This window comes from Choloepus didactylus, chromosome 6, assembly GCF_015220235.1.
Source record: "Choloepus didactylus isolate mChoDid1 chromosome 6, mChoDid1.pri, whole genome shotgun sequence".
Classification (NCBI taxonomy): Eukaryota; Metazoa; Chordata; class Mammalia; order Pilosa; family Megalonychidae; genus Choloepus; species Choloepus didactylus.
Window position 1 is genome coordinate 118,760,550 of NC_051312.1, and position 22,606 is coordinate 118,783,155.

The 22,606-nt window shown below is 37.1% G+C and overlaps 1 protein-coding gene and 1 pseudogene across 1 annotated transcript; one reads left to right on the forward strand and one right to left on the reverse strand.

Annotated features, from left to right (window-relative positions):
- Positions 1-637: 637 nt before the first annotated feature.
- MMP13 (matrix metallopeptidase 13) lies at positions 638-10,450 on the reverse strand. Its single transcript, XM_037838935.1, has 10 exons — positions 10,331-10,450; positions 10,001-10,242; positions 9,196-9,344; positions 8,892-9,017; positions 6,607-6,768; positions 5,062-5,179; positions 3,872-4,005; positions 3,031-3,190; positions 1,373-1,476; positions 638-738 (listed from the first exon to the last, which is right to left on the reverse strand). Exons 1-10 carry the CDS (start codon positions 10,448-10,450, stop codon positions 638-640), a joined length of 1,416 nt encoding a protein of 471 aa, XP_037694863.1.
- A 10,371-nt stretch (positions 10,451-20,821) lies between these two features.
- On the forward strand, positions 20,822-22,459 carry LOC119535722 (annotated as a pseudogene).
- Positions 22,460-22,606: the final 147 nt, after the last annotated feature.

The window sequence follows — 22,606 nt, forward strand, 5'->3', positions numbered from 1 at the left end:
CAAAAGTGAAATTTAAACTAAGGCCAAGTCTACTCCCCTCACCAATAGTCTTTTTTTCCTATCCTTTATAACTTTGATATTTCCTTGAGTGCCTGTGTGGAGAGGGGCATGAACAAGACCCAAATGATTTATTTCTTTGGAAAGGTATTTGCAATGTATTTATTACGGACATTTCCCATTGGTTTGCCTTCTTTCATGTATGGTTACCATATGTTCCTAAAAAATTCCATTTTCATACTATTTTAGACTTTTTAAGTGAAGATGATTTGATAATTATATAAATAGGATTTATTTTTATGCCTTTGCAAGGTTTCCCTATAAATATATTCAAAGATTATCTTAACTCCTTTTGACAGGCCACGTGTCCCATTTTTGGGGTGGGAAATACTGTCAACTGTTGCTTCTGAATAGCACGGTAGTATCAGGTGATCCTCAGAGACACTAAATTTCATTACTTAAAAATTCTTCAAAGTGGTTCCAGCCACGCTTAGCCATATAGACACTACATATTCAAAGATAACTTACTGACGCTTGTTCACAGAACTAAGCTTTACCCTGATATCTGTCCTCCTTCCTCCATACCTCTGCAAGTATTTTCCCCAATGATCTCCAGGATTTAAAAAAATTTTAAAGACACTTAACACCACAATAGGGAATTTGTTGGCATGACACGAACAATTTGATTACTCCAGATGCTGTATTCAAACTGTATAGGTCCACTGAAAAAATAGATATAACCTAGGAGAAAAGACCATAAAGAACATTTCAGTTTGAAAATATCAAGGTTTACTTCTGATAACATTAACTTTCCAAACTTTATCTTTTTAAGCCTTCCTAATACTTTAAGATATTACTTATGGTTTAAAAAAGAAAGATATGAAAGTTCCCAGCCTGGAACTAATTGTTATCTTGCCATGAGTTCTAGCTTTGATGCTTGAATTACTGATGTTAGTGTATTCTGTTGTAGGTTAGGGATAATTTCCCTTTTCATTAAAAAAAAACAAAAAACATTTTATAGTCATAACAGTTGGATGTGTTCATACATAAATCAATCCCCCACTCCACCTCCAATCTGAATTCTGCCAATATTCTTTGCATCTTAGTATCTTTAAGCTTAATTTAAGGTAGTGTTTAAGTTTTGGCATTCTTTCATTGATACAATTAGCAATCATGAAATAAAATTCTCATTTATTCTAAGCATGTTAGTTTTGGGTTATTGTTTAGTTAAATGATCATGCAAAAGTTATTAATTCCTTAAGTGCCATACATTTATTATTGCATCTAAGTCTTTTGTAATGATTCTTTAAAAGAGAAAGAGTTTTGAGGGGCTACGGAAACCCTCCATTAAGGTCAATGCAATGGAAGTAGTTACCATTTTTCTCATAGACAGCATCCACTTTATCACCAATTCCTGGGAAGTCCTCTTCTATTAGTCTTGGGTAGTCTTTATCCATAATATGGTTAGTATCATCATACCTATTTAATAAAAAAAAAAAACAACTCTGTAAGTACAATGAATATAATGGCCCTTCTCAAAATTGGCAAGAGTTTAAGACTCTAAGTCCATTTAAAAAATACGGTATCTTTTTAAAGTTATGAATTATATACTGAGTATCTAGTTGATACTTGATATTTGTTGAGTTGCCTCAAGGCAGTCTTTGTAAAGTTAGTTACAAGCTCATTTCCATTTCAAAATTATTTATCTATTATAAAAGAATGCCTTTGAGAATGCACTCTTAGAGCACTCTTATTCATTGAAAAATTATCTATTCATCATCCACAATGTGCAAGCAACTTGCTAAGTGCAATAATGGGTTCAAAAATATATAAGGTTTAATTTATGTACTTAAAGGTTATCAGGAAGTACAGTGGTACCAAAGGTAGAAAAGGAACATGGGTATTCCAGACTACATACTCCTCCTCCTTTGCCCACTACCACACCCTGGCCAACCAGTCTGAAATAACTTAGGAGAACAGACTCCTATAGTGTGCTATTGTTACCCATGAGAGTGTTTTATATCCTTGAGGTATGTTCATAAATACCACACCAGGCAATAGAAGCTAAGCATCAAGAGAGAGTCAACAAGAAATTTCATGGGAGTACAGGGGAAGGGGAGATAATCTGTGGATGGGGTGATCAGAAAAGACTTGGCAGAAATAGTATTTCTAATGGACATTAAACAATGGATAGAATTTCAAGAGGGAGAGATGTTGGAAAAGATCTTCTAAGCAAAGAATGTTGCATAAGGGAAGATTTAAGTATTGTAAAAGTACAATATTTGAGATATTGTAAGCAATCTATCTTGGTGGAACCATAAACTTCATATAAGGGTTTAGAAACTGGAACAGTAGTTTGGCAGTAATTTTTAGAGTCATGAATGTCATTATCAATATAAAGGAGTCAAAAGGCAAAGAGGACAGTCAGGGATGTGTGAGTGTGTATGTGTGTGTGTGTGTGTGTGTGGAGTTGAGGTAAAGCTTTCATTTTAGATATTTTGGGTGTTGGGCAACTATGAGATATTCCCATCCCCAAATATATACATGCAACCAGGCTCCTAAATGTTGCCATTGTCAAAGTTACCTTAATTTGTACACTTTCAGATATTCCAGTGCCAATTGTCCTTCAGAGTGGGGAAGACTTCACAAACTAAGTCCCTAGCAGATGTGGCCACATGTGAATTAGGAAAAGATAACAAGAATGAGAATCCAGGAGAAAGATTAGAAAGAATGAATATGTCAAAGTAAAAGAGATGGTTTTACCATGGTTGGTGAACAACAAATGGCTAAGAAAGAAGAGAGTGGCTGAGAAGAGGTGGGCATTATGTGTGTGTGTGTGTGTGTGCATGTGTGTGCGTAAGAAGACTTGAGACATTTAAATACCTGCCTGAAGGAGCTGACATGGAACAGAAAATAATAAGTGATTTCACATTTAAAAGTAATACAAAAGATAATAATCTGCAGTAGTGAGAGATGTTAGAGACTCACTTTGCTTCCATGACACATATGAGTCAATAACTATGGTCTCCATACCTCCACACCTGGTTTCCTGAGAAGAAGAGAGTCTTGCCAGTATCTTCAAAGTGGACAGCTGCACTTATCTTTTTAACCTCTTTTGGAAATCCCAGTTCAGATATTTTTTGGGGATAGCCCTCTAAAATGTCATAGCCATTAAGAGCCCAAAATTTTCTGCCTAGAATAAGTGAAAGAACAGTTTTATTAGGACTCACATGTGTAGACATTCACTTTAACAAAGAAAGACTCATTTACACAATAGAAATAAAATGGGTGTGGTCATCATGCTTATAAAATATAGAAATATGGAACATTATTTCAACCATTTAAATCCCTTTAAAATCCTGATTTCCTAATTCTGAGTACAGCTAGCTAAATATCATAAGTAATTTGGAAGTTTATTATCTCTGAGTATTAAGTTTGGAGCTAGGTAGAAAAATACATTAACATTTCTGCCTGAATAAACAGCCCAGTAGGAATAGTAAATTAGACTGAAAACTCAAATTTCACACCAGATAGAAATCTATTTCTTGCTTTGAAAAGTAATTTCACTTTAGTATTAATCATAACATTCAAACAATAGAAACAACATCAATAGAATGTAAAGTGGTCATCATAAATCATAATCATGAAGATGAAGCAGCAATTTGGAAATTGTCCATGATTTTAGGTCAGGGAACAAGTAGAATATAATAGAGATTATAATATATATTTGGGGGGCATTTGGTAGAATGGTTTCAATTTTCCTTGGTTCTTAATTTAGCTAAATTTAGTAGCCATTTTCCTAAGTCTGTGGTAGCATCAGGTTCACCTCTGCCTGCCCTTGGATTTGGGGGAAGCTCACCTGCAGAAGTCTTACCTCTAAAGACGAAGACAAGATCACGAGAGGGATGTTCATACGCTGCATCAATACGGTTGGGTAGTTCTGGCCAAAACGATTTTGTTAAAAACAACTCCGCTTCAACCTGCTGAGGGTGCAGGCGCCAGAAGAATCTAACACAAAAGTGAAAATACAGGTTTACAGAAAGTAAACACATTCTTATTTTTAAAGTGGAATATTTCTATGCATCTAGACATCTCTCTCCACATCATGGCAGAAGAAGTTAGACCTACCCATTCCCTATCATCTGTGAAATGGAAAATAAGTCCATTTCCCTTTAAGTGCCAGTTAGAAGTTGTTCTCTTAACTTTAAAGTTTAAAAAGGCTCTGAGTCTTTTGTAGGTTGAGACCAAGTTCTGTTCAATTTTGCCCATCTTGTATAAGGCAACTTGCTAAGGGCAGTAGTGAACATGATGTGCCAGTCTCCTTGTAGGGTTCTGGAAATAAAATATGAGTTGTACCAACTAGGTCTTCTCTGATTTCCTGGCCTGAGGAAACTGAACTGTGAGAACACCTGGAGCACAATGTAATTAAAGTTATAATAGGGTGTATGGGAATGCTATTGGGTCACAGATGAGAGAGCAAGTAATTGATGAACGAATGAATGAATGAATGAACAATGAATAAGGATATTAGAACAATGTAGGAATTAAAAATTAATATTACATTTTTCATTCTCTATAGTTTTACGTTCTTTAAAGCATTTCCTCTCCCATTCCATATGCATCTAGAACCAAAATTTTTCTGTACCAAAAGGAATTCATGTGGACATTATGAGTAATGGTCTACTGATATGGTAATTACTTTCAATACTTATCTGTCTCTTACATAATTTTGATTTTTAGGTTTACTTTGTTATCTTTTTTTTCTTAGAGAAGTTGTAGGTTTACAGAAAAATAATGCATAACTACTTGGTTATCTTTTAAGGAAAGACTACAACAAAAGATAAAAAAAGAAATGCACAAGACCATGACTATCCACTGCAAAGTAAAACATTCCTCCAGCATTCATTTACTGATCTAAAATATGTAAAGGAACTGCCCAAAGGCCTATTATTTTCATCATTAACTTCAACTTTGGCAGTTTGACCAGATATCTTGGCAGTTCTCAGACATGGCTTTACAAATGTTTTTTAACATGTCTGTTTTATGAAAGAATCCCAAGGGTACCTGTCTTTAAAGATCATTGTTTCTCCTCGGAGAGTGGTAATGGCATCAAGGGATAAGGAGGGATCACATTTGTCTGGAGTTTTGGGATGCTTGGGATTGGGATCCTCATCTCCTGCACCTGCAGCCATGGAGTGAATGAAAGAAGTTACTGCGGATCACCTGCACCACGAGCTGATCCTCCTAAGAGAGAGTAGGCGAAGATTCTTTCCAGGGAGGGCAGTAAGTTCCGAGGCTCCTACATAAGGAAAGTAAAATACCCTGCCATCCTACTTCCTTCCTCCCTCCAGGTTTACTAAGGTCTTGCAAATTGGACGTCCCCTTCTCCTTTCATCCTTCAGGACCCCTCGAGTTTCATCTTAACTATAAATTCAGGTTTTCTGAGGATGATGGCAGAAACATGGGTGGTGGGAGTGAGGGGAGCAAAAACCATTGAGGAAGTCTTCCCTATGCGTGGCATAACCTGTTGAGAGACTGCTCTTGAGAAATACGTTCTCCTTCAAGCCATTTCTGAAGGCCCATCTTTCCTCTGGGAGCTTCACTTCTGCTCCTTTGCTTGCCTATTTTACCAGCTGTCAGCACCTGCTAACACTGTTCACCAGCTTGCACGGTGTATCTCAGTGACCAGCCAGGCCTCCAGCAACTCGATGTGACTTGCCACGTGTTTGTTAGCTTTCCACCAGTTCACAACAGAGCAGAAGGGATGCAGTGCCCCATAATAATTCTACACTGCTTTTTCTCTTTTTAATTCATATTAGTTTTATCTTCAGTCACTCAGTCACAATATGGTGGAAATGATAAGAATTGCAAAATAAATTGGCAAATTCCCTTTGCCATCCTTGAGTGCATGCAGCTACCTGTGCTAGCTGCTATAGTAGATTTAAATCCAGAGGGAGAAATAATGGGTTGGGGTGGCAGGAGCATGTTTTCTGAGCTACATGCTCCAGCAATGTTGACACTGATGAACTGTGCATTGTAGCTGTAACTCTATTCATGGCGGATAATCTTGCTTGTGTGGGTAGAGATTTAATTATTTTGTAAATATAATTGAAAATTTGGAAAGAAGTTCTGGTCACTGTAAATGCTGCTTAAAAACTACCACAGGCCACTTGAGCAGTTTTGACGGTGGCAAATTGGAGAGGTTGAAAGGATACTCAGAGTTTATAAAAGCTGGTTAATATCTCATTTTTACCATCAGTTGTGTGACTACAGGAACACTATTAAAACTCTCTGAGTCTTAGTTTCTTTATCGGTTAAATGAGGAATAAAATATTTTCCTTTTTTTTAATCTAAGAGGTGTTTTGAGGGTATCAAATGTACCTTACAATGCATAATATACAAATACAAGGAATTATATTCTGCAAAAACTTTGAAGAATGGAATATTTTCTACTTGAGCAGATTGATTTGGAAGGAAAAAAGGGGTATATTTCCCCAGCTTTTAATAATAAAACCAGGAGAGCAGTATTGACAATGGCAAATTCATTAGTAATTTAGAAATAAAATGGACGTATCTATACTGTTTTTAAAAGAGCAAACTGAGTGTTACCGTAGAGATACTGGATCCCTTGTACGTCATCGTCGGGAAGCATAAAGTGGCTTTTGCCTGTGTAGGTGTAGATGGGAAACATGAGTGCTCCCGGGTCCTTGGAGTGGTCGAGCCCCAAAGAGTGGCCAAACTCATGGGCAGCAACAAGAAATAAGTTGTAGCCTGTAAGAAAACAAGGAAATAGTGAGAAAACAATGCACTGCAATTACCGGTTAATGAAGAATATCATTTTCTTTATCATTTCGGTGTGTCACCTTTTCTCTTTCTTGACTATCTTACTCATTTTTAAAAAACTAACGTGGTGAAGCACAACTATACGATGGTACTGTGAACAACTGATTGTACACTGTGGATGACTGTATGGTATGTGAATAGATCTCAATAAAACTGATTAAAAAATAATGTTTAGTTGCTTGAAGGAAGATTCAAAGTCTTGATTTAAATCCTGGCAACTAATTTACATTCTCTTTGTTTATACCTGACTACACAATTAAAATGTCGACAGATTGCTCTCAAATAATTAGTAATTCATAAGGATTTACTATGAAGACATTAATAATCTTGATTTTTTTTTTTTTTTTTTGTCTCCTCAAGGTCAGGTGAGGCAAATGGTCAGTGATGACCTTAAATGAAGGGTGAGAAAGTCACACCAGGTGGTACATAGCTAGATGCTGCCTGGAACATCATTCAAACAGGGGGCAGCATCCAAAGGGATGATGGCCAAGTATGGAGGATGCACTAAACAAATTCCATCCTGGTAGTTTTTTCCAGAATATCTTTAGAGTCTAGAGAAACAGAAACTCGGCATGACTGGCCAACTTTCCTCTAGTATAGAACACTGTGTCACTGCATTTTCATTGTTTCCTCTAGTCATTCCTTCTACCAATTTTTGAGCCTCCTAATACTGGTATTTTAAATGGGAAAAAAAGAAAATAAAAAATTAAAGGAAAAAATAATATGAGTAAGACAATAACAATTGTTAGTTCTGCTTAGAACATGCCAAAGCTGGAGTCAGTGGTTTCCATTTGACCTCAAATATCCTTTGTCATCATAGCCTGTGTATTAAGAAACATATAACCAATTTACTAAATTGTGCAGATAATAAGGGCATTCAAAGTGCACATAATCTGAGTGAGAAGTAATTGGTCATTGAAATGCTTAACAATGGACATTATTCTTGGCCTTCAGCTGAAAAACTTAATCCAGGCTGATTTGTGGATGTTTTGACTCATTTTAACGAAATATTTCAAACCCAGAATTTATGCAGGAAACTAAAACTGAGGCTTACTGTGACTCCATCTTAACAATATTAGATGTTATCCTTTCTTCCAAAACTGTCCTCACCTCTGATACATTCAGAACATAAATACATAAAACTTCTCACGTTTCCCTCCAAAGACAGAATCAACTCAAAAGTTGAGGCACTGATCATTGACAGTCCCATTTTACTCTTTGGAAAAATAATTGTTTTTATTTAAGTGAATCATTAAAATCAGCTGTCTATAGAGACTACCTCCAATTGTCACAACTAAGGGTCAATATAGCTCCAAAATTAAGTTCTGTTGGAACAATCTATTTGGCTTTTCTTCCTAAATTAACACTCTCAATTCTTCTGAGCCTTGGAGACTCAACTACTAACTCAATTCATTAAACACTCAGTCTCATTTTGCTCTTGTAAATATAATCTTCATCTGGTCTGCCTCATGCTGTTTAGAGTCAGACTATCCATATGTCTTAGATTGCTGTTTACAAAATGAGTAATATAGACATGTTTGAAATATGTAACACATATACTAGGGATCAGAAATTCACTTAACTTGTATCTTTATTTTTTTTATTAAGGAAAAAACTATTTCAACCCACACTCTACTAATTTATGACCTACAGATCCAACATTTATAGCTTTAACTATAGATTTGTAATTAATTGTACTTCCTCAGCATGCCAAAAGATAATGCATGGTAACATCACCGTGGTTGACAGACAAAACATTTTGGTTTTATTTTGAGACTAGTTAGTAGTCCTCAAGTGACAATGATAAATTAAGTGATTTTTGCTCATTTTCCACATTTTTTCATGCTTCACATTGATTTATATAGGAATGCCACTTAACAGAATCATAACAAGTATGAAATATAAATGTTGATTTTTTTAAAGAAAACGTAACCAAATATAATTCACTTTTATACTTCTTAATTTCTTAGCAAAGGTTTCATTGTCTAGTCTAATCTAATAATCCATAAATTGGATTATTACATTCTTATAGCTTTATAAAAAACTATTACCTTTGGAACTACTTGTCCAGGTTTCATCATCATCAAAATGGGCATCACCTCCATAATTGGGCCCAGGAGGGAAAGCGTGAGCCAGCAGACCAGAAGGTCCATCAAATGGGTAGAAGTCGCCATGTTCTACACACAGAAGCAAGAGTTAGGAATCTGATTATACCCTCTAGTGCCTAGCACAGGTGCTTGGTGAATTTTTTTGAATGGTGCAAAAAGTAATGAGTGACTGAAAGAAGAATAAAAAAAAATGAAGCCAATTAAAGATCAAGAAGTATATGTTTCAAAACTATTTCTGCTTTTTTACCTTTAGTTCCAAAAGAAATCATGATATCAGCAGTGCCATCGTGAAGTCTGGTAAAATTCAGAGGTGTCACATCAGACCAAACTTTGAAGGCTTTTCTGAATGCCTTCTCAACTTCAGAATGAGTCATATCTGGGGTATAATTCACAATCCTATTCAAAAGAGAAAGTTTCAATTAAATTTTTGGAAGGTGAAAGTTATTTTAAAATAGCTATTCTTGGGATAGGATTTTTTTTTTTAACTCAAAATGCAATGGCTTCTTTAAAAGTTCCACTAGAGGTCCACTATTTCGAAGAATTGATTAATTTTAATGCTATGCTGAGATAAGAAGTGATGAATTCAATCAGACCTTTGGGTATCTCCAAATATCTGGCCATTTGGCATCTTAAATTTAAAATATTCAGATCCTTAACAGAACTTATTTTGTAACCTAACATTGATTTGGCCAAAGAAATTAAATAGCTCTGTAAAGTTCCTAGAAAGAGTGAAACTCTCCATCTTTAGCACTGTTTAATAAGTACTCCTCGTGTACTACATTTGCAGATTTTCTTCAGCCTGCTCTTACTTCTGTTTTGATTTCATTTCTAAAAGAAACACTTTGAGATTTCCACTGAAAACTAATGAGGAATTAACTTAATAAAAGATGTGATGAGACTTTCTCATTGACAGTATTAAAGTTACTCCTGGACTTAACTTCCAGTTAAATACTTGTCTACTTAAATAATAGATATTTAATACTAAAAAAATGGAACATTTTATGCTGTTTTAAAAACTGATAAATATTAAAGAAGGACAGCCTATGATTTACCTGTAGGTTAAATTCAGTTTAGACCATTTGAGGGTTCGAGGGAAAACATTGTATTCCCCCACATCAGGGACCCCACATCTTGGTTTTTTCATGATATCTAAGGTGTTATCGTCAAGCTTGCCAGTCACCTCCAAGCCGAAGAAAGCCTGCATTTGTCGGAGCCTGTCAACCACTGAGCTTGTTGCAGTTTTCTTAAGGATTCCAGCAAGATTCAGAGGATTGTAGTAGGATTTCAAGTAGTGCTAGAAAAGAGACCCAAATAGCCTGCTTTTAAACCAGAAAGGCATTTATGAAATATTCTACACCGTGGGGATTCACAAGATACTCTACCTCTGCAAACTGGAGGTCTTCCTCAGACACGCTGTCAGAATCCTCATCATTGGGAAGGGGCAGGGACCAACAATGAGTCCAGCTCAAGAAGAGGAAGGCGGTCAGGACACCTGGGTGCATCTTGAATGGTTATGCCTGGAGGCTGTGTCTTCTCTCGGGGACCTTAACTTTTATAGGCCTACAATAGTGAGTCATCATCTACAGATATGTTTCAACTTCCTACTCCGTGGAAGGTAAACATGCTTACACGGTGACTTTTTTTTTTTTTCTCCCAAGGAGTGTTGGTTTGTGGTGGAACTTGAGGGAAATATAAAATGAGGACATCTCTAGTTTCATCCATTTCAAAACCCATCTAGCAAAATAAATATGCCCTCAGCATATTTACGGATATTGTGGGAAGAAGCAGAGGGTAGTAAATTTTTCACTTTACTTGGCAAATTTTTTCTCCCTGTAGGGAAGCAGCTACTTTTATTTTTTCAAATAATAAGAATATCAATATGGAGCATTTGTTCCCATAAAGAGAAACTTAGTCCTGCTAAAAACTTCTGGGATGTTTACAAACTGGTAGGCTGTAAACTGCTTTCTCTCTAAAGCAACCACAGAGGGAAATATTGTGTCTGCCTGAGGTCATGGAATTGGACTAAAACTAAGCTTGGTGGCTCCGAGGTGCTACAGCATATTCACAGGACTGAGTTCTTAGGTTGGAAGTTAAAGAACTGTTTTGACCTCTCAACTAATATGAAGTCCTGGACAAATTTCCCACAGGACCAGGCAGAAGTAGAATTCTATAGGAATCCAACAACTATAATGGCTAACACACATAGGGGACCATTACATGCTAGGCTTATAAGGCATTATCTCATTTAATCCTTACAACAGCCTTATGAAGTAAGTACTATTGTAAGACTTATTTTCCATTTTACAGATGAATAATTTGAAGCACAGAGAAGCTAATAACTTGCTTAAGGTCATGCAGTTAATAAATAGCAGAACCAAGATTTGAAGCCAGGCCAGTTGACTCAAGATTCCATATTCGTAGCCACCATCCAATATTGCTTCTACCCCATGCCATTCTCAGATATTTTCTCAAAAACAGAGCTGCTTGGTCCTCACACCTCTGGGAGCACCCAGGAAAATGAGGACTGTTGATAAACACGTGCCAATTTCAAGTTTCTCAATTTTTATTTTTATGCTTGAACAATAGACGTTCCCTTGGTCCAAGAACTCAGGAAAATAGTCCAAGGGGTTTCTATTTTATTATTCCTTTTAGATCTTCACTTTTTTTTAACAAATGAACAGTTTATTAAGAATTAAATGAGTATGGAATATGATACAGTACAAGTAAGACACTCATGACTGGTGTAATAGTATAATCACACAAAGCCAAATTTCACTTAAAAAAAAAAATCACAGGCCATAAAAAAGCAATTCTATCATGATAGAGTAAGTTAGTTCATGGGAAAAAAAAAAAGAAAACCCAAACCACAAAACAACCCCCAAAATCCCCAAATAAAAAGCTCTCTGAAAATACTGCCATATTATACCATATTAACCATGATATAATTACTCATGGGAAAACACACTAAGCAATGGATTAGATGAAACAACACAGACAGCAATATTGCAAACTCATAGACCATGATGATTTTACATGACAAGCAATTCCAGAACCATTCATAGGGTGAGAAATATGGGCTAAATATTGAGAAAAATATGTGTAAATATAAACCGCATCTGTTATCCCATCTCATTATCTTCTAGTTATAAAAATCTGGAAGCATACGGAACTTGAAAAATTATATATAAAATTTGACATATTCCATTTTGTTTTAAGAAATGACTTTAGTATCATAGTTGCAATTAGAGCACTGTATAAAAGCATTTCAAGGTCAGGTTTTGATCTGTGAAATAAAAATCACAATCTTTATCATAGCTACAACTCCAGATGCACATTTACCATGATTAATTCTTACCCAGGAAAAGAAAAATGATCTTCTAACACCATCTGTACAAGTTAATGCAAGGGTTGATTTAATTTAGTATACAATGTATTTAGAATACAATATGTATTTTTAAAAAGTGAACTTGTACAAAGAGTGAAGGGGAACATCCTCATTCAAGGACTTTGGTGGATTAAAAATTCTTCCTTGACTTTTTTTTTTTTTTTTAGTTTTTATTGAGATTGTTCATATACCATACAACTATCCAAAGATCCAAAGTGTACAATCAGTTGCCCATGGTACCATCATACAACTGTGCATCCATCACCACAATTAATTTTTTTTCAATTTTTAGAACATTTTCATTACTCCAGAAAAGAAATAAAGGGAAAAAAAAGGAAACTCAAATCCTCCCATACCCCTAACCACCCCCCTCCATTATTGATTCATAGTTTTCATATAGTACATTTGTTACTGTTGATGAAAGAATGTTAAAATACTCCTAACTGTAGTATATAGCTTTCAATAGGTTTATATTTTTTCTATATGCCTCTCTATTATTACCTTCTAGTTATAGTGTCATACATTTGTTCCAGTTCATGAGAAAGATTTCTAATATTTGTACACAATCATGGGCATTGTCCACCACAAGATTCATTGTTTTATAGATTCCCATCTTTTAACCTCCAACTTTCCTACTGGTGACATACATGACTCTGAGCTTACCCTTTCCACCACATTCATGCACCTTTTAGCACTGTTAATTATTCTCATTACATGCTACCATCACCCCTGTCCATTTCCAAATGTTTAAGTTCACCCTAGTTGAATGTTCTGCTCATAATAAGCAACTGCTCCCCATTCTTTAGCCTCATTCTATATCCTGGTAACTTATATTTCATGTCTATGAGTTTACATATTATAATTAGTTCATATCCGTGAGGCCCTGCAATATTTGTCCCTTTGTGTCTGTCTTATTTCACTCAATATAGTGCCCTCAAGGTTTCTTCATCAACCCATTTTTTTTTTTTTAGGATGGTCTTTGTTCACACACCATACATTCCATCCTAAGTAAACAATTGTTGGTTCCCTATATAGCCACGTATTTATGTATACAGCACCATTGCCACTATCTGTATAAGGACATCTCCATTTCTTCCACAAAGAAGGAGGAAGAGTCAAAGAAGGTACAGAGACAAAAGAAAAAGAGAAAAGGAAGAGAGAGAGAAAAAAACACAGGACAGCTAGACAGCAACAAAAGGAAAGATAGCATTAAACTAAGGTAGAATAAAGAGTCAGACAACATCACTAATGCCAGGAGTCCCATACTCTTCCCCTATTTCCCAACCCCCCACCATATGCATTTAGCTTTGGTATATTGCCTTTGTTACATTAAAGGAAGCATAATACAATGTTTCTGTTAATTATACTCTCTCGTTTGCATTTATTGTATTTTCTCCCCAATCCCACCCTATTTTTAACACCTTGCAATGTTGACATTCATTTGTTCTACCTCATATAAAAACATATTTGTACCTTTTATCACAATCATTGAGCACCCTAGGTTTCACTGAATTATACAGACCCAGTCTTTATCTTTCATCTTTCGTTCTGGTGTCCCACATGATCCTAACCTTCCTCTTTCAACCATAATCACAGTCATCTTTGTTCAGTGTACTTACATTGCTGTGCTACTATCTCCCAAAGTTGTTTTCCAAATCTCTCACTCCTGTCTTTTCCTTTTGGTCTGTAGTGCTCCCTTTAGTGTTTCCTGTAGAGCAGGTATCTGGTTCACAAACTCTGTCATTGTTTGTCAGAGAATATTTTAAGCTCTCCATCATATTTGAAGGACAGTTTTGCTGGATATAGGGTTCTTGGTTGGTGATTTTTGTCTTTCAGTATCTTAAATATATCACCCCACTTCCTTCTTGCCTCCATGGTTTGTATTGAGAAATCCGTATTTAGTCTTATCAAGCTTCTTTTGTATGTGATGGATCGCTTTTCTCTTGCTGCTTTCAGGATTCTCTCTTTATCGTTGATGTTTGATAATCTGATTATTAAGTGTCTTGGTGTAGGACTATTCAGATCTATTCTGTTTGGGGGATGCTGTGCTTCTTGGATCCATAGTTTTACACCTTTCATAAGAGATGGGAAATTTTCATTGATTATTTCCTCTATTATTGCTTCTGCCCCCTTTTCCTTCTCTTCTCCTTCTGGGACACCCATGGCATGTACACTCCTGCATTTAATTTTGTCCTTAAGTTCCCAGAGACATTGTTCATATTTTTCCATCCTTTTCTCTATCTGTTCTTTTGTCTGTAGGCTTTCAGTTGCCTTGTTCTCCAGTTCCTGAGTGTTTTCTTCTGCCTCTTGAGATCTCTGTTGTGCCTTTCATTTCCACAGATTCTGTCAGTTGGTTTTTTGAACTTTTGATTTCTACCTTATGTACGCCCAGTGTTTTCATTATACACTTCATCTCTTTTGCCATATGTTCTAGTTTGCTAAAGCTGCTGAAATGCAAAACGCCAGAGATGGATTGGCCTTTATAAAAGGGGGTTTATTTGGTTACACAGTTATAGTCTTAAGGCCATAAAGTGTCCAAGCTAACACATCAGCAACTGGGTACCTTCACTGGAGGATGGCCAATGGTGTCCAGAAAACCTCTGTTAGCTGGGAAGGCACATGGCTGGTGTCTGCTCCAAGTTCTGGTTCCAAAATGGCTTTCTCCCAGGATGTTCCTCTCTAGGCCACAGCTCCTCTGCAAAATGTCACTCTCAGTTGCTCTTGGGGTGTTTGTCCTCTCTTAGCTTCTCCAGAGCAAGAGTCTGCTTTCAACTGCCGTCTTCAAAGTGTCTCTCATCTGCAGCCCCTCTGCTTTCTTCAAAGTGTCCCTCTTGGTTGTAGCAAGCTTGCTCCTTCTGTCTGAGCTTATATAGTGCTCCAGTAATCAAGGCCCATGCTGAATCGGCAGGGCCACACTTCCATGGAAGTTGTCTCATTTGAGTTATCACCTACAGTTGTGTGGGTCACATCTCCATGGAAATACTCAAAAGATTCCAGTCTAATCAGCACTAAAACATCTGCCCCACAAGATTGCATCAAAGAATATGGCTTTTTCTGGGGGACATAATACATTCAAACCAGCACACCGTATCTTCCCTAATCTTTTTGAATTGATTTAGTATTAGTTGTTTAAATTCCTGTATCTCAGTTGAAGTGTAAGTTTTTTCTTTCACTGGGCCATAACTTCATTTTTCTTAGTGTAGGTTGTAGTTTTCTGTTGTCTAGGTATCTGGTTTCCTTGGTTACCCCAATCGGGTTTTCCTACATCAGAAAGGGCTCAGGTCTCAGAATGAGGCAATAGTATCACATCTCTCTAAGGGTGTGTCTGAGAAGATTGGTACACCTTGTGAGGCCTCAAGTCACTGTGATTTTCTGCCTAGGAGGTGGCACCTGTCAGCCTGTAGCTCCAGACTGGTGTAGGGAGGTGTGGTCTGTGGCTGTTTTCCCCAGGCTCTGGGGTCCAGTTTTGAATGGAGGGCAGGCAGTAGAGCTTGGTATCACCTTCTCCTCTTAGGGAAGATATGCCCCACTAGGGAGAGGTCATTAGCATTTGAATAGTCTCTCTGCCTGTGCTATCTCCAACCTTGTCTGGGTCTGAGTGCTGGGAACTGAAAATGGCCAAGGCTTTCTCCACTGAGCCAAAAAAGGGACAAAAAGCCCTTCAGGGCCAATTCACAGCCACCTTCCAGCTCTCCAAGGTCAGTCATCACCAAAAGCCTCTGTCTGCTTGTTGGGGATTCATAGCTTGTATTGAGCAGTCCACGTTTGTTAATTAAAACCTCAGAGGGAACTCAGCTGAGCTGTATTCACTTGCTCAGTGAGAACTGCTCTCTAGCACCATGAGGCTTTGCAGTTCGGGCCATGGGGGGAGGGGGCTCCCGGCTCGGATCTGCAGTTTTTACTTACGTATTTTATGCTGCGCTCTTGGGTACTCCTCCCAATTCAGGTGCTGTATGATGAGTGGACAGTCACATTTGTCCCCTCACAGTTATTCCAGATTATTTACTAGTTGTTCCTGGTTGCTTATTAGTTGTTCCAGGGGGACTAACTAACTTCCACTCCTCTCTATGCTGCCATCTTCTCCATCTCCCCTTCCTTGACTTTTGAAGGAGCTAGTCAAAACTAAAATATATTGCCAAGCTATAATGCTTGTCTCTGCACCAAGATGTTTTAGCATGCTTTGTGGAAGAGATTGACTTTAGAGAATAGAGATGGCATTTTATGGGATAGCACTTCCCTCCATACCTGCCAAACTGAACACAAACATGGCTCCAATTGGGTATGATATCAAGGTGTGGCAACACAGCAGGGAGCACCTGTCTCAGTGTACTTTCTCATTCAGGAGGCCAGGAGCAAACTGAGACACCTTCCTTTTATAGTTCTGGATCAATTTTACCCAAAAAGGTGTAAAGATTGGGTACAAATTTAACAATAATATGAGAGCTTCACACTTTTATTTATTTATTTTTTTAAATCTTCATTTTATTGAGATATATTCACATACCACGCAGTCATACAAAACAAATCGCACATTCAATTGTTCACAGTACCATTACATAGTTGTACATTCATCACCTAAATCAATCCCTGACACCTTCATTAGCACACACACAAAAATAATAAGAATAATAATTAAAGTGAAAAAGAGCAATTGAAGTAAAAAAGAACACTGGGTACCTTTGTCTGTTTGTTTGTTTGTTTCCTTCCCCTATTTTTCTACTCATCCATCCATAAACTAGACAAAGTGGAGTGTGGTCCTTATGGCTTTCCCAATCCCATTGTCACCCCTCATAAGCTACATTTTTATACAATTGTCTTCGAGATTCATGGGTTCTGGGTTGTAGTTTAATAGTTTCAGGTATCCACCACCAGCTACCCCAATTCTTTAGAACCTAAAAAGGGTTGTCTAAATTGTGCATAAGAGTGCCCATCAGAGTGACCTCTCGGCTCCTTTTGGAATCTCTCTGCTACTGAAGCTTATTTCATTTCCTTGCACATCCCCCTTTTGGTCAAGATGTTCTCCATCCCATGATGCCAGGTCTACATTCCTCCCCGGGAGTCATATTCCACATTGCCAGGGAGATTCATTCTCCTGGGTGTCTGATCCCACGTCGGGGGGAGGGCAGTGATTTCACCTTTCAAGTTGGCTTAGCTAGAGAGAGAGGGCCACATCTGAGCAACAAAGAGGCATTCGGGAGGAGGCTGTTAGGCACAATTATAGGGAGGCCTAGCCTCTCCTTTGCAGCAATTGTCTTCCCAAGGGTAAAACCTACAGTAGAGGGCTCAACCCATCAAACCACCAGTTCCCTATGTCTGAGCTTCACACTTTTAATACCATGAAATCAAAGTGTTGACTTTGGTTCCCTGCAGATACAAATGAGTAGAACAATATAGGTCATGATCTTCAGATTTATTGGCCTTTGTTAAAATAAATGACTTACACTACAAATGGATGAAAGCGATAATGAGTCAGAAAGAAAACTAAGCTCAGGTCAGGAACATAGGAAGACAAAAAGAAGGAGCATGAATATAGATTTAGGGTGAAGAGGGAGGGGTATCCCAACATGCAGGTAAATGTTATAATCTAAGTTAGCAAGTACCAGAAAAACAAAAACACAATAAAACAGAAAAGCCTATAAAATGTAACCAATCATTTGAGAGCACTACAGCCAACTATTCCCTTAAAATAGATCATTTATGATGAATTCAAGATTAGATTTGGGCTCAATCAACAATGCAAGCAATAACATTTATTTTAAGCCTCTTCCATGTACAGTATTCAGTTTTGAAATTTAGTGAAAAATTATCCAAAAGTTTGATTCAGCTACATATGCTCATAGGACATTAGTTCATTGAAAAGCATTTGTTTCTCCCAATAAATGTTGTTTATCTTTTAAAGTCTCATTAGATAATAAGGAAGGAAGAGAAGAGATGTTTATATGGTGCAGGATCTATATTTTCTGCAGCACCCTAAATAATTTATCTTTCATTGTCAGTTTATTTAAACACCATAATTACATAGAACTTCAAATAGGAAGTGAGATCAGGTAGGTTTGTACAGGTCAATGTGAAATCTCAATACATCTCAAAGTAATTTGGGCAGAGAATAAAAATGTATTGGCAGGGCCCCCCCTGAGGAACCGGGGAAAAATACAGGAATATTAAACTTCCCCACGTGGGGAATTACTGATATTCTCACAAGCTTTGGGGACGACCAATTTTCAGAGGCTGAGCCCTCGATCTTGGGGCTTGCCCTTATGAAGCTTGTTACTTCAAAGGAGAGGCTAAGCCTACTTATAATTGTGCCTAAGAGTCACCCCCAGAGAACCTCTTTTTTGCTCAGATGTTGCCTTTCTCTCTCTAAGCCCACTCAGCAGGTAAACTTCACTGCCCTCCCCCCTATGTGTGACATGACTCCTGGGGATGAGCCTGGACCTGACATCCTGGGATTGAGAAAGACTTCTTGACCAAAAGGGGGAAGCTAAATGAAACAAAATAAAGTTTCAGTGTCTGAGAGATTTCAAATGGAGCCAAGAGATCACTCTGGTGGGCATTCTTATGCACTATATAGATAATGCTTTTTAGGAATAGCCAGAAACAAATACCTGAAACTATCAAACCGCAACCCAGTAGCCTTGACCCTTGAAGACGATTGTATAGCAATGTAGTTTACAAGGGGTGACAGTGTGATTGTGAAAGTGTTGTGGATCACACTCCCTTTATCCAGTGTACAGATGGATGAGTAGAAAAATGGGGACAAAAAAACTAAATGAAAAATAGGGTGGATGATTTGGGTGTTCTTTTTCATTTTTTTATTTTTATTTTTATTTTTATTCTTATTTTCACTTTTTCTGGTACAAGGAAAATATTCAAAAATAGATTGGGGTGATGAATGCACAAATATATGATGGTACTATGAACAACTGATTGTACTCTTTAGATAATTATATGGTATGTGAATATATCTTAATAAAATTGAATTATTAAAAAAAAAACTTAGTGAGTGAATCTTTTGTAGAATCTCAGGTAGGGGCCTAGGTATTTGGGGACTACTTTTGGTAAGGACATGGCATACTGTGGCCATTTGGGTTGTCTATCTGGAGCTTGCATAAGAGAAACCTCCAGGATAGCATTTAGACTCTATTTGGGATCTCTCAGTCACTGTGACCTCAGCTTGTTACCTTTCTTTTTTTATTCCCCCTTTTGGTCAAGTAGGCATTTTCAATCCCTTGCTGCCAGAGCCAGGCTCATTCCTGGGAGTCATGTCCCATGTCACCAGGGAGATTCATTCCCCTGGGAGTTATGTTCCTTGTGTGTGTGGGGGGGCGGGTAGGTTAACGAATGTATTTGCTGATTTGGGCTTACAGAGAGAGGCCACATCTGAGCAACAAAAGAGGTTCCCTGTAGGTGCCTCTTAGGCATAATTATAGCAGGGCTCAGCCTCCCATTTACGACCCTAAATTTCACAAGAGCAAGCCTCAAGTCGAGGGCTTGATTTATTAAGTAGTGGGTTCCTGATTTCACTTAATATATATTCTATCCCGACATAAATGGTCAGTTTATCTTCACTTAGTTGTACAAGCATTATCTCTCTCAACTTTAAACATTTATCATAACATAATACATCCCAGAGCTCTTATCAGCTGCTAATTATTCATCCCTCGTATTAGTGTAGTGTTGGTAAGATATTCCTATTAAATATAGACTTTAATATGTAATGGGTAGTTTTTCCATACCACTCTGTTGTTAACCCTCTGCCCCAGTGTCACACCTTATAAGTATATTATGCTACCACTTCTTTAGGTTTGTGGTGCTGCTCTGTGGGTTACACACCTTTAAACAACCATTTACAAACATGTTCATCTTTAATGCATCACTGATAGTTATAATTCCATTAATGAACCATAGTCACACCCAACCATTCCCAAACCATTAAATTTGTCCTCATTATATCTATATATATTATATTATCATTCCCCCTTCACTAGCTTCTGACTATCTCTAGATTCCCTATAGTAGCCTTGATTGTTGACGACAATTGTGTAACTGTATAGCTTACACAGTGACATGGTGTGACTGTGTGATTGTGAAAACCTTGCAGCTTACTCTCCCTTTACCCAGTGTATGGACAGATGAGTATAAAAATGGGGACAAAAATTAATGAAAATGGGGGGGGGGACAGGGGGGATGGGATTTTAGGTGTTCTTTTTTACTTTTAGTTTTATTCTTTTTTTTTTAGTAATGAAAATGTTCAAAAATTGATTGGGTGATGAATGCAACAACTATATGATACTGTGAACAACTGATTGTACACTGTGTATGATTGTATCTTATGTGAATATATCTCAATAAAACTGCATTAAGTTTTCCCCTCGGCAGTCTTGAGTGCAGGCGCTGTGGCTTGGCTGCTTGGACTCACCGCCCTGCCTCAGTGAGCGTCTGGTCTGTGTCCATTGCTGAGTACTATTCGCCTGGGGTCACCTGAGCGATGCCCCGCTACTGCGTGGCGATTTGCTGTAAGAATCGCCAGTAAGAAACGATAAAAACTGGAAGCTGAGTTTTTACCCATTTCCTCTGCATGACAAAGAAAGACTTGAAAAATGGTTAAAGAATATGAAACGTGACTCATGGGTTCCCAGTAAATACCAGTTCCTATGTAGTGACCATTTTACTCCTGACTCTCATGACATCAGGTGGGGTATTCGATATTTGAAACAAACTGCAATTCCAACAATATTTGCTTTGCCAGAAGACAATCAGGTATTGCAGACAATCAGGTATTGAGCATAGTGGCATATTGCCAGGCAGGTGATCAGGTGGAAGGGGTGAGAGGGAAAGATAATTGCTGTAAAAACAGATTCTTGAGAGAATTGTAAAACAGTGACAATCTTTTTAAACCATTTTAATTAAGCTGTTATGAAGCAACGCTTAAAACAAGTAAACAAAAGATAACACATACACAAGTTATTAATATAACTTAATGAACAAGGATTTTTTTAGTGGTCTTTTGAATGGTCTGAAATTCTTCCCTCATATATTGAATATGCTTAGTGCTTTTTAAAGAGCACTTTAAGGTATATTTGTGTTTTTATATATTTAGAACATATTTTTTAACTGAATTAACCTAGTTGGCCAGTGCATAGCTAAGAGTTACAATTAAATAATCAGCATTAATTAATAAGATAATAAGCCTAGAAAGGGCATCCTTTTTAGAATTTGAAAATATTATTTTCTAGGGAAAAGACCCTTCCAATAAAAAGTCTCAGAAGAAAAAATTGGAGGGTAACAAAGAAGAATCATTTACATCATATGAGCCTATGAAAAATACTGGTAACAAGAATGTGCTCCCTGAATGTGCAAAATTACTTGATTCAACTGTCTTGGCATAGCCAACAGCTCCAAAATCAGAAAATATACAAAATAACATATTAACTCTTAACCTGGTTAACCAAGATATTGAAAAACCACAATCTACTTTGGAAACATCAGTTAACCAAGATATAGATGTAGGTGTCTTTCACAGATCTTTTGACAGTCTAAATTCCACAACTATTACTTTGGCAACTGCAAATTCAAAAGGTATTCATCAGTCTTTGAAAACTCAAGAAGTGCTTGAAACAGCTACCAGTCATTTTGCTAATCCAAATTTTACAGATAACTCTGTGGAAATAAAGTCAGCACAGGAAAATCCAGTTTTATTCAGCACAATTACTCAAACAGTTGGAGACTTGAACACAAATAAGGAATCTGTTATTGCCATTTTTGTACCCACTGAAAATCCTAGACCTCCAGTTAATTCTTTTATACCTGCCCAACAAGAAACTGTGGAAATGGAAGACAAGGACATTAAAGACTCCTTATATAAGGATATAGACTATGGAACAGAAGTTTTACAAATTGAACATTCTTATTGCAGACAAGACATAAATAAGCAATATCTATGGCAAAAATTTCTAAGCTACATTCAAAAATAACACTTCTTGAGCTACAAGAGCAGCAAACTCTAGGAAGATTGAAGTCTTTGGAAGCTCTTATAAGGCAGCTAAAACAGGAAAATTTGCTGTCTGAAGAAAATGTCAAGCTTATAGAAAACCATTTCACAACATATGGAGTTACTATGATATAAAGTTTTAAAGCTACAACTAAGCTTTTTGCAGCCAAACTAAAGCTGTATGTAATGTGAACTTTTTCCTCTATAAATTTCTCCTTTTAATGAAGCTATAAAAATGCTCTAATGCTCTGAACTACATTCTGTTCTTGCAATGCTCATTTT